This window comes from Poecilia latipinna, unplaced genomic scaffold, assembly GCF_001443285.1.
Source record: "Poecilia latipinna isolate Pla-1442-1.1 unplaced genomic scaffold, P_latipinna-1.0 Scaffold52, whole genome shotgun sequence".
Taxonomy (NCBI): Eukaryota; Metazoa; Chordata; class Actinopteri; order Cyprinodontiformes; family Poeciliidae; genus Poecilia; species Poecilia latipinna.
Genome location: NW_015112668.1, coordinates 110,304 through 121,812, shown reverse-complemented (window position 1 = coordinate 121,812; position 11,509 = coordinate 110,304). Strand labels below are relative to the sequence as shown.

The following is an 11,509-nucleotide window of genomic DNA, read 5'->3' as shown; positions in this document are numbered from 1 at the left end:
GGGGCACAAAAAAAGACCCCCGAACGTCCCGGCTGACTCGGTTCGCTCTGTCAGAGGGGGACGGGTGAGGCGGGTTAATAGTTATCTGTGTGGTCTAAAGATGCAACTGTAGCATTTCCAACAATGTAGTCAGATTAGCGGTGCAGATTAGATAACAAATGGTCACTATAGGGGAGTAGATGGAGGGGGCACTGACTAAACACCATGCTGCTGTAAGCAGCGAGTCAACATCGCCAAAGGAAGATGAGCTAAAAATCGACTAGTACAATTCAGTAACCATAGATAGATAGATAGACTCAGCTCTATAGTTATGAGGCTGACAAAATGACATTTGTTTGTAGTGAGAACCAGTGTGGCTACCTCACTAAGCTGAGTGGTTTGTGAAACCGCCACTAATACCAAAGATACTGCAGCCTACCAGTCGCAAACTGCCTAGGGGGACACAGCCCAAAAACATTTTTAATCAACCGAAATCCCTCCCGATGTTTTTGTCCTACAAAGATGAAAAAGAGAGAGAAAGAGAAAAAAAAAAAAACACCACACACTGATAAGTAGACGCACATTACATTCGTTTCTAACAGTGCAGTCAGACTGCATCGTGCCACTTAGGAGGAGGTGGTCGCCTTGCAGACAGAGTTGAGTGCCTTTTCCCTTCAACCACGGGTGGGACTGCACTGGTCACACACACACACACATAAAACACACATACATTAAACACATGCAGTCACGCAGATGCATGCACGCTCTCTCACAAACATGCGCTCACACAGACAATGCACCCATAATTGGATGGACAGAGGCGAGAGGAGGTGGAAGGGGGGGGGCGGTTGCAAAGAGAGGGACACAGAGTGGGGGCTGTGTCAGCATTTTCTCTCATATTGACTTTCCATCTTGATACACTAGAATACAAGCACTTTATCACGTAGTAAGTCTATAAAACATTTTCTCTACACCATTTATTTGAAACAAACCTATGTGTTACTCCTCAATCTTTCAGTCTTTGTTGCTGTATTGTTAATCATCTCTCAGCTCGCCAGTCTTTCATTATTCCCCCCGTTCTTCTGCCCGACGTGCTTACGCTCTCGGCCGTTTTTAGCCTTCTCGCATCAGAGATATTTTTGTGTAACAGAGAAAGAGGGGGCCTAAAAAGAGGCTGCCGGGTTTAAGCGCTCGGACCATCTGCATTCATTTCAAGCGACCAACAGTCCACTGCGTGCAAGCACAGAGGCTGCACTGGAAAAGTGTGGAAGACTCAAAACTCTTTCCTCCCTCCACCTTGTCCGTCCAGACAACACTTCCCCCTGGCTAGTGCCAAGACTCGGTAGGCATGTGTTTGACAATTAATTCTGAAATACCTCAAAAACCTTTCATGTAAACTTTATGTAATTTAAAGCTGAAAATAATAATGCTAATGATAACGATGATTATGAAACTATGATACTTATGATAGTTAGTTTTCGAACTTGTGACTTGAAGCTTTATACTGTTAAAAAAAATTCCTTTTATCCGTTTGCTTATTTTTCTCGTACGTTCTCTCGGTTTGTTTTTTGCTACGGCATGTACTTACTGTTTTCATAAAAGGAAAAGACATTGTGAATGTTTCTGTGGAGGACTAGCTGAGAAAAAGAAAAGACAAAAGCAAAGGCCAGGATAGAGAGAGAAGAAGCGCGAGAGCCTCACGGTGGCTTGCAAACGTATTCATGCACCTTGAGCGTTTTCACGATTTGTGATGTTACAACAAACTTTAATGCTTTTTATTTGGAGGAAGTGGATCTTTTATAACAAATAATCTGAAAAGTGTGGCATATAAATTCAATACCTCTAAGTGAATACTTTTTAATTCTATAAAAAGAAAGAATAATTTTTGCCCATGATTCTTTGCGAAATAGCTCAAGTTCAGTCAGCTTGGATAAAGAATGTCAATGAAAAGCAATTGCATCTCGGCTAATTTGGCTAAATGATTATTGTTTGACCTAAAGTTTTCCACTGTAGCTTTTGTTATGCATTTCAATTTGTTGTTCTGCACCATGCAGTCTCAATTCCTTTGCCATCCTTTAGGATTTACACCCGTTTTTTTCTTCCTTCATTCATTTTCTCTTCAACTTTGACCAGCTTTCCTGTTCCTGTTGAAGGAAAACAGAATTTTTTTTCTGCCCTACGTACAATTCTGAGTGTTGGCCAGAAAGTTCAGTTGCCAGCTTGTCTTAGAAATGCTTTCTGCCTGCCCACTCGGCTAAGATAGAAGGCCATGTCTTAGGAGGTCTGCAGTGGTACCACACTCTTTCCATTTTCACAATATGGATTGAAAATTTCTTATAATCTAAACCTGGTTCAGCTACATCCAGACCCGTTTGTTGATTGATGTTCTCTAGAAAATTCCTGAGGCCTTCAAAGAATGGCTGGTTTCATACCCAATTTAAAACACACACAGGTGGACTCTATATTTAGTAACTAGGAGACCTTGTGTTGCAATTAATTTATTTTAAGGGTGTCAAAGCAATGGGGACTGACACAACACTTGTAAGTATTGTGTTGCAAATTCCACTTCTCAGTTGTTTGGTTCATTTTATCAAATACAATCCAGATTAAATGCATTGAAGTTGAAGTTCAGGAGGTGTGAATACTTTTGCAAGGCACTGTAGTTCCAAGCTCTCTCCCAGACGGCTACATTCAAAGAAATAAAACAGACATTTGAACTGAATTATAAACCAAAAATTTGATGCTAAACCAAAGGAGGAATAACCTTACATCCATTGTTAGCTTTCTTCTGCCTTTTAGTTGTCTTTTCTCTGAGGAAAAAAGAAATACAAAAAAAGGAAAAAAAAAAGATAAAATCGTTACTTTTAAAGGTTCCTGGGTGTGTTCAAGTGCTCCTGATGTTCTTAGATAATTAAAGACCAGCGCCTCCTGTTGAGAAGAAGGTGGACTTTTTTTTCTTTTCTTTTGTGCATGGATATTGTATAACTGTATAGAAACCAACAGGAATGACCTGTGATTTTGTGGGGAGAGGAAGAGGATAGGAAGACTTTGGAGTGGGCGGAGACGGGGTGGGGGAATATTTTGGTTATCAAAATAAATGCCAGAAAAAAAAAAATAGGGTGGGGAGGTATTTGGGTTTTAGGCGTTGGAGGGGTTGTTGTTTTTAGACTTTCCGTCACTGTTGGATTCACTGGTTGTGTGCATGTGTTGTTGCAACCCTTCCCCCCCTTCCCCCCCAATGTTTCTTTGATGTATATAAATCCAGACAGTAGGGGGCAGTGTGTGCTGGGGGAGGTAAACTTGTCTCCTCCCTAATCAATAGCATTCAATCTTCATTCCTCAGCTCGTGGTCCACACTCGGGTCTCGGAATGTGTGTCCTGCTTTTCCAAAGACTGGCTGTTTACTTGGAGTTAATCAGAGGGACACACGCCGATCAGAGCCGGCCTTGAATATGCCTGTATGTTTTGTCTACATGCTTTTTCTTCAATCTGTGTATATGTGTTCATTTGTACCTTTGTGGAAGACGGTGTTTTTTTCTCTCTTTTTTTTTTCTATTTTACGTTCCATTGCTATGGGTTGCAATATTTGTCATGCAAAAATCTCAAACCATTTCTTGCCGATTGACTGACCAACCGACAGCGGAACCACGTGGCAACCCGGCGGCCGGCCCGGAGCGTTTCCCGCGTTTTGCTGTCAAACAGCATGTCGCGTGGGGCGATGTCTCGCGACCGGACTCGACGGGTTGCCGTGGCGGGGCCGATGTAGAGACACCCCCAGTCACACTGTGCTCTCCCTCTTCTGTTACCTGTTAATCAATCAGAACCAAGTGTCTTTGTGATGGTAGAAGACAATCAGTTTCAAAACAAGAAAAAAGGTAGAGAGAGGGCAGGCCAGTGGGAAGGAGGAAGGGGAGGATAGGAGAGCAAAAATCACGGGAGAGGAGGCTCTCTGGATCGTGGCGAACTGCAGTGTGCGACTGCCAAACGACTGCCCCCTCTCGTCCCCGGCCCCCCCCACTCACTCAGATATAGTCATCTTCCACCCCATTGTTGGCAAAACTCTCACTTCTTCACCCTCTCTCGCTCTTCGCTCTGCCTCATCTCCTGCCTCTATGGAGGAGTACAAAAAAAACAGAGAGCTGCGGTGCAAAGACCATGCTTCCCATCACCCACCGCCCGACTCCCGCTGATCTAATGACGATGTAGCCAGCCGCGAGGAAATAAAAATGGCTCCGGTTGGTGGCTTTTGCACAAAGAACTATGCAAACACCTGACCCTCCCCAATCTTAATCGTTGCTGCTGGGTCAGAGTGTATAACCCTCAAACCCCGGCCACCCCCTACTCTGCATTTTAGCACTCACCGTTTGACCTTTCACCTCTGTTCATCCCGCCCGTCTCATGAGCTGAACGAGGGTGAAGCAGCACCAATCGCTCAGCTAGTTTTAGCCCTGAGTGGCCAGGGATGAAGCGGCACTGCAGCCCCCTTATTTTCACTACAAAAGCCCCAAACTGCCACTGGTGCCAAAATGGAGCCCCGTGCTGATGTTTGCAAGTTGACCCTTCTCCTCCCCCAGCCCCCTCTCCCTTCCACTCGTCATGGCTCCGCTGCCCCACAATGTTTGACTGTCTTTGTCCCCCAGCGCCAAGGAAGGGCCACAATCAATGCAAAGACACTTAACATTGTTCCTACTCGAGTTTACAAAGTCGTCTGGAGAGACGGTGGCTTGTACTGCACTCGGACAGACTTACAGATACACAGACATAGGCACATGCTGCAGAGGGTGAATCTGCCCCTTTGAGAGCGTTTTCTTTTTCTTTCATTTTCTGAAACCAAAGATGAAATCAAAGGTGTGACAATCTGGCTGCCAAACCTGGAAGACAATACTCATCTTTCTGGGCTGCTCTACGGGTCTTGTGATTTACCCGACCATGTGGGACATTCCACATCTTGCACTTAAACGCACACATGTAGACACCCATAGCCTGGTCTGACACGGACACAAACACACATCCCGCTCGCGTAGAAAAACGGGGAAGCGACCCACTCGCGTCTGACCAGAAAGCCTCTCTCCCATCCTCCTCCCACTGCAGAAGCCGGAGAGCCTGTGGAGGACTTTTAGTTTCACTCTAGCTGAGACTCTTGAGAAGGTAAAAAAACCTGAGTAATAACTGTTACAGAAAAATAAAAAAAATCGTAAAAAGGATAATATGGGTAAATTGCGTGTTTTGAAATAAATTAACAAATAAAACAATTGTAAAACAAAGTGGGGCTGTTGATTTATTGCGTGTGGATTGATTGAAAGACAAGTAAATACGTTTTCTGTAATAGTTTTATTAGTAAAACAGGGCCAAATGAACTATACTAAAATGCCATATACTCCCTTCTAAAATACAGAGATTTAGTTGTATATGCAGAGACAATTAATATTATGGTTTTCCAATAAAACTTTAGAACTATTACTAACTACTCATGCAGAAACAATGGAATCATTTTAGCTAATCTGACTTTAAATTAATCTTTATAAACACAAACAAACCAGGCAGAGGAGCTACAGCAATGGTTCCCGGTCACTTCGCCTTTTTGCCAATTTCTACTCTGATTTCTTATCTATACACACAATTTAATCCATTCCCATTTTCATTTTGTACCTGCAAACAAGCCATAGCCTATGGCTATCATAGCCTATATATTTTTTTTGTTGTAGTTAAGTATTTTCATAAATTATAGAAATAAACTGTAATAAAAATAGTGTGTAGGATTTTATTTAATGTTGTATTACCAACTGAAGATGTATTGCATCCTATTCCCTTTAACTTTTGGTTCTGATCCACGATCAGGTCAGTTTACTCTGCTAACATATGGCGGAATATAACTCCTAATCAAATCAGAATAACTGTAAGTGACATCCAGCAACTTTCAGCCATTAGTTGTCAACCCCAGCAGGTACGAATTGATGCACGTTCAGTAAGTGAGGTCTTTGCGATTGGCAGCTCCATTGTGTAGCAGAAAAGGTCATGAAAAATAAAATAAAAAAACTTTAAAGATACAAAATGGCGAAGGAATGACCAGCACTCTACTACAAGACTTATTATCCACAGCTCTGCAACAAATCGTCCGTGCTTCAGTAGAGTGAATGCAGACTGGACTGATCACTAATCAATTATAAATAAACCTGACTGAAAAGTTATTCAGGGTTCCACATCCGTTCACCTGCAAAGCCTGCATCGGATCTTCTGTGACACATACAAAGTTCCCAGTCCCTCTGAGGGGCACCGCATTCAACTTCTTATCTCACGTTGCGTCTACTCTGACTCAGAAATAGAAAGTCTGAAATCACTTTGGCACACCACCACGCAGAAGCATTGCTTAGACTTTGACCTCAAATATCACGTAGCTTTTTACTTGTAGATACTTTCTCTTCCTTTAACGCCTCTGCTCTCTGGATGCTTGTCGCTGAATGAATGAGGCGTCCCGGTCCGGCCCCCTGAGAGATGGCGTACGATGACCGACGGAGTGATGACCCTCTTGCGAACCTGGACGTCAGCTCCACTGGAGGAGGGGATGAGTTATGTATCTGCACATATACATAGAAAAACATATCAGGGATTGTTTCTTAAAACCAACACCCTCTAAAGCAGACTAGCAACTTTTACTTTCCCCAAATCAAGAAAAGTGTGTGAGATTCAAAAAAATAAAAACAGATGATGGAGGCAGTTTTTTTCCTTGTTCGCAAAGACAGGAGCGTTGTTGTTCGAAATACTTTTTCCTTGAAGTCAAGTTGGAAACATAACACCAAGGGAAGGAAGAGCCTGAAGGTGAAGGAAGAATACACACTTCTTGCCACAACTTACAAGATCATTTGAACAGTAGTGAGTAAGCAGCAGGAGCATCAAGAGACCGTGGGTGTTGTTTGTGAGCACAATTTCTCAGGTAAGAAAACGTATCCAACTGAAGTTTTGACTTTTTTTGTGCATCACCTCAGAACAAAATGTCTGCTGACGTCCGTTGCTTTATCAATAAATCAGCAACCAGTCTCTCCAAATGTTGTTCCTTCATAATTTCCCACAATAATTAGCCACGGTACAAACTATTTTTTTTTCTTAAAATCAGAGCCAAATTATCCACAGATTGATTTCTAACCACTTTTCCATTTCTACCCTGATTACCTTCTAGCAATATTTGTTTGTGTTTTCTGATGAATGCCTTTATTTTACGCCTTTTCACACATTTTTTTTAAACTTTTCATGTGGAAAAGAACAACAAACTTCAAGCCCGAACAAAAATCAGAATTTGCAAAATTGATGATACTTTTCTCTTGATCTTCTATTGAAGAGTCTGCTGTGTATTCTCAAAAATTACCCAAAGATGTCCCACCTTGTGTTTGTTGTGCACACTGAGAATGACATTGAAGGCGTGAAACGTAACCGAGGGCAGAACAGCGGTCCAAGCTGTGAGCAAAGCTGTGAGCCACACCACTGGATCAATGAAGGCCTTTTCAGACACACCTGGGGGGAAAACAAGCACAGCAGTCAAAACCGGCCACTGGAATACCAACAAATCAACCAATTTATCCACAAGCTTCAAAACAATTACAGAAAAACAACATTTTTGTTTGTTAGTTTATTCTTTGCGTTGCATGTGATTATTCTGTGGATGCGCCTTAAGGGTAACACCAGGCATAATTAAAAACTAAATTAGTAATGAGAATAATCTGAAAACTGAAAAAAATAAAATAAAATAAAATACCAAGGAAGAAATAGTCGACGGGCGAGCTCTGAAAAAGGCGAGTGCTGTGTGTGATTCTGGTACAGATGAAGAACATAACCACCGAGACGCACAGAGCTGCAATGTTGAACTTTGTCCAGTATTTGGTTAGTATCACAATCTGACAAGAAGAAAACAAACAAAGAAGAATGAATGTGTAGGGCACGGGTAAAAGGTGCTTCCTGTGAAAAAGACATGTAACATTTTTTTTTTATCGTTTCATTTTTATTGTGGGACATTCAAATCCGGAAGAAGATAACTTTACATTACTGCAGATATTAACAGAGAGAGGAGCTTCAGTTGTATAAATATTTTATAGCATGCACAAATGATGAATAAAAGGATAAAATATTTTGTGACTGCACAGATAAAATCTGCCAGAAAATGTGCAAATGTTGGATCTGGCTGCGCGCCATCAACAAACGAACAGCAAGTTATCAATACAGTTGAACGCTAAAAAAAGACAAAGAGGAGAGAAAAGAACTTCCCCGACCTGTTTTATTTACACTAAGATTAAACTGAATGCTGTAGGACTTTATTCAGCACTAGTGACTTTTGAAGGGAACTGGCTACGCTGGCACACTTTTCAGTTTCTTTTTCTTTTCTAAAAAAGAAAACATAATTAAATCTTTCTATGCTTTCCTATCTGCTTAAAAATTATTCTTTACTTCACGGAAATAATAGCATTACAATAAAATAACTTGTGGTTGGAACGAAGCAAAGTGTGAGAATGTCCCAGTTACTTTTGACAAAAAGCGATCCTGACCTCAACTGTAACAGCGAACGTCGCAGCCATCGAGACAGTGACCGCCATGGTCTGGTAGTCATAGGCCGTGTTGTAGAAAACTCCACATGGGATGAAAAAGAGAACAAGAGACATGTAGACAGCATACAGAAGATACGTGACCAGCTTTCTAGGGCTGGAGAGCTCCTTCTTCTGCCCACTCTTGTACAGTTCAGGGAATTTCAGGCTGCTCTCTGCACTCACATCCTATTAAACAAAAATATGCAGCAGTCGCTGTAATTATTTTCAGATTTATCCTATTGTGTGGTTAATAAAAAATCTGACTGACCTGTTCAAAGAAAGCCATGCACATCACCGGCACTGCAGTGTAGAAGACGGTGTAGAGAGCGATGAACCACGTCTCGTACAGAGACTGTGGGGAAATTATGGTTGGTCTCTCCATCATGAGGCATGAAGTCACACGGCTTTGTGAGTGTGTTCCTAACCTGAGCACTGAAGCCATTGAGGATCCCAAACCAAATGTGCACAAGAGCAAAACCACAGGTCTTAAACAGGAAGTAGCGCAGGAAGAGGGAGATGCGGCGATAGGACCAGCGACCGTGGACCAGCAGCAGCCTTTGCAAAAATCTAAACTGGGACACAGCAAAGTCTGCGTTGTGGACGGCCTGACCTCCCTCCCGGCCAGCCAGCCCCACTCCTATGTGAGCCGCTGGTGTTGATGGAACGATGAGGAAACATAGTAAGATGAGCACAGCAAAATGAGTGCAGTTTTTTTTTTTTCCTCCCCCATCTGCGACTTACTCTTGATCATGTTAACATCATTGGCTCCATCACCAATCGACATGGTGATGGAGGCGGTGTGCTTCCTAACCAACTTCACGATCTCAGCTTTCTGAGCAGGCGTCACTCTGCAGCACAGCACTGACTGACACTGCTCCGCCAGGCTCATGAAGGAGGCCCCCCACTCTGGTCTCTCCTCAAACTCTGCCTGGGGACAGACACAATCAAGCAGCTTAGAAACTGACTGACATAAAAAACTTGGCCAAAGCACTAAAAAAGGTTTTTATAGGTCCGTTCGGTAGTAAAAAGCAAAGGTTGGAAAATGTCTCATTTTGTATTCAGTAAAAGTCACCAGTGTTGCATCCAATAAAAATGCTCTTTGAATATCAAGTTCCAGCAGAGCTGCTGTGGGAAGGAGGCAGAGCTGCTCAGGCTGGTGGAGAACAGCAATCAGGGGACAAAAAGGTTTTCTGAGTTCACCAGAAACTTGCAAATGTGTTTTAGATGAGTGTTTTATTAAAGCTTTAACTACAAATGGTGAGAAAGGGACATTTTTATGAGTTGGCAACTTGCAAATATTATTTTTTTAAATAAGATGCAAGAAGAAGCTGGAATCAAACCAACAACCTTCAGATTGCAAGATAACCACTCCTGACCACAAGCTTGACCCACTCACCAGCTGAATGTGCATGCGGTATTTTTTTTCTTGACAGTTTTCGACATTGTATTCCAGATATAATTTTTTATCCAATGTTTTCTCTTTAAATTACAATGGTTAAATCAAGTAAGACCTTAAAATCGTTCACTTTGTTTGTGTGTGATGAGTATGAGTTCTGGCAAGTGAAAAATTATACATTTATGTTGGATTTTTGAACATTTCCAAATCCCCTTTGAAATAAGTACAAGGTAAACTACGCATATCAAATTCTACATGCCTTTAAACCCCACGTATCTAAAACAATGCACATTTTCAATAGAGAATCACAGAAAAAAAACCCTGATCTATGAAAATATTATATGTTTTTTATTTACTGTGTAGGCTGCAGTTTACCAGTTCAGATCCGGTGAGGACCACAGAAGTTTTTGCTCTTGCCATCTCCTTGTGTGTAGCCCACAGCTCTGTCTGCTTGGCTTTGAAGAAGCTGACCTGTGGGTCTGCAGACTGGAGTATCTGCCTGCGTGAGCAAAACAAACAATGATCAATGGGATATCAAGAACATGTGCGTGTGAGTGTTCCTGGGCTATTTGCTTTCATTTTATATTTCGTGTATGAATGCAGACCTGAGTTCCTGCCACTCCAGTAATCTGCTTTCAGGGTGCAGCAGCCTGCAAGCGTACCCGATGTTCACTGCGGTTTCTGAAGGCACAAGCGGTAGAAGTTAAGAGGAAAAAACAAAAGCCTAATGAACTCTTATTTCTCTTTTTCTTCATTCCTGCAATGAATTTTCCCAATACCTTTTTTGTCTCCAGTCAGCACCCATACTCTAATCCCAGCCTCTTGAAGAAGTGCGATTGTCTCAGGAACTCCCTCCTGGAGCCGGTCCTCAATTGCCGTCACCCCCAGAAGCTACGACATTGGTTATGTTTAAGCATTTTTTTCCCCATTTTATTTATGGTGGATTTCAAAATAATGAGTTTAAATGCTACAAGACAAAATTTCCTTCTCGAAAAACAATGTAGAAATTGCTTATAATAATAATAATAATAATAATAATAATAATAAGTCAAACTATCTTTGCTGGTTAGATCAATAACATGTTTTCAAATGGAAAGAGACGGAGAAAGAGGGCACCAGCAGATCTCTCTCCATCTCATCGTACAGCTTCTCCAGCAGGGTGTCACGCTCGCAGGTCGCCATGGCAGCAGACAGGGCCAAAGTCTCACTCCACCGCTCCCACAATGCCTCAGGAACAGATCGAACCGCAATACACAGCGTCCTCAGACAGGCCTCAGCAAACAGCTGACAGAAGATGAGTTAATAAGGTTTTACAACAGGTTGCACTTCAGTTGTGGAGAGACATTTAAGACAAATGGGCAGGAAAAAAAAGAAAAATCAGACTCGTCACTAAATACTATTATTTTGTCAGTTTTTACTCTGTACAGAACCTTACCAAAGTATTTATACCTGTTGAAGTATTCAACATCATGTAACATTTAATCCATCAACTTTATTATTTTTAAAAAAAAAAAAAAATAAAAAAAAAAATATATATATATATATATATATATATATATTTTTT

General features: G+C 41.7%; 1 protein-coding gene across 2 annotated transcripts in view; it reads right to left on the bottom strand.

The window, feature by feature from the left end:
- Positions 1-11,509, bottom strand: part of atp8b3 (ATPase phospholipid transporting 8B3) — a 33,550-nt gene continuing 22,041 nt past the window's right edge. For both annotated transcript variants that reach the window (XM_015051580.1, XM_015051589.1), the window contains exons 19-29: positions 11,062-11,229; positions 10,725-10,836; positions 10,551-10,626; positions 10,321-10,444; positions 9,291-9,477; positions 8,975-9,198; positions 8,818-8,901; positions 8,511-8,735; positions 7,727-7,865; positions 7,355-7,485; positions 1-6,554 (exon numbers count right to left, since the gene is read on the bottom strand). In XM_015051580.1, the coding sequence (XP_014907066.1) occupies positions 6,360-6,554; positions 7,355-7,485; positions 7,727-7,865; positions 8,511-8,735; positions 8,818-8,901; positions 8,975-9,198; positions 9,291-9,477; positions 10,321-10,444; positions 10,551-10,626; positions 10,725-10,836; positions 11,062-11,229 (1,665 nt within the window). In that variant the 3' untranslated portion in view covers positions 1-6,359. The remainder of the gene's footprint in view (positions 6,555-7,354; positions 7,486-7,726; positions 7,866-8,510; positions 8,736-8,817; positions 8,902-8,974; positions 9,199-9,290; positions 9,478-10,320; positions 10,445-10,550; positions 10,627-10,724; positions 10,837-11,061; positions 11,230-11,509) is intronic.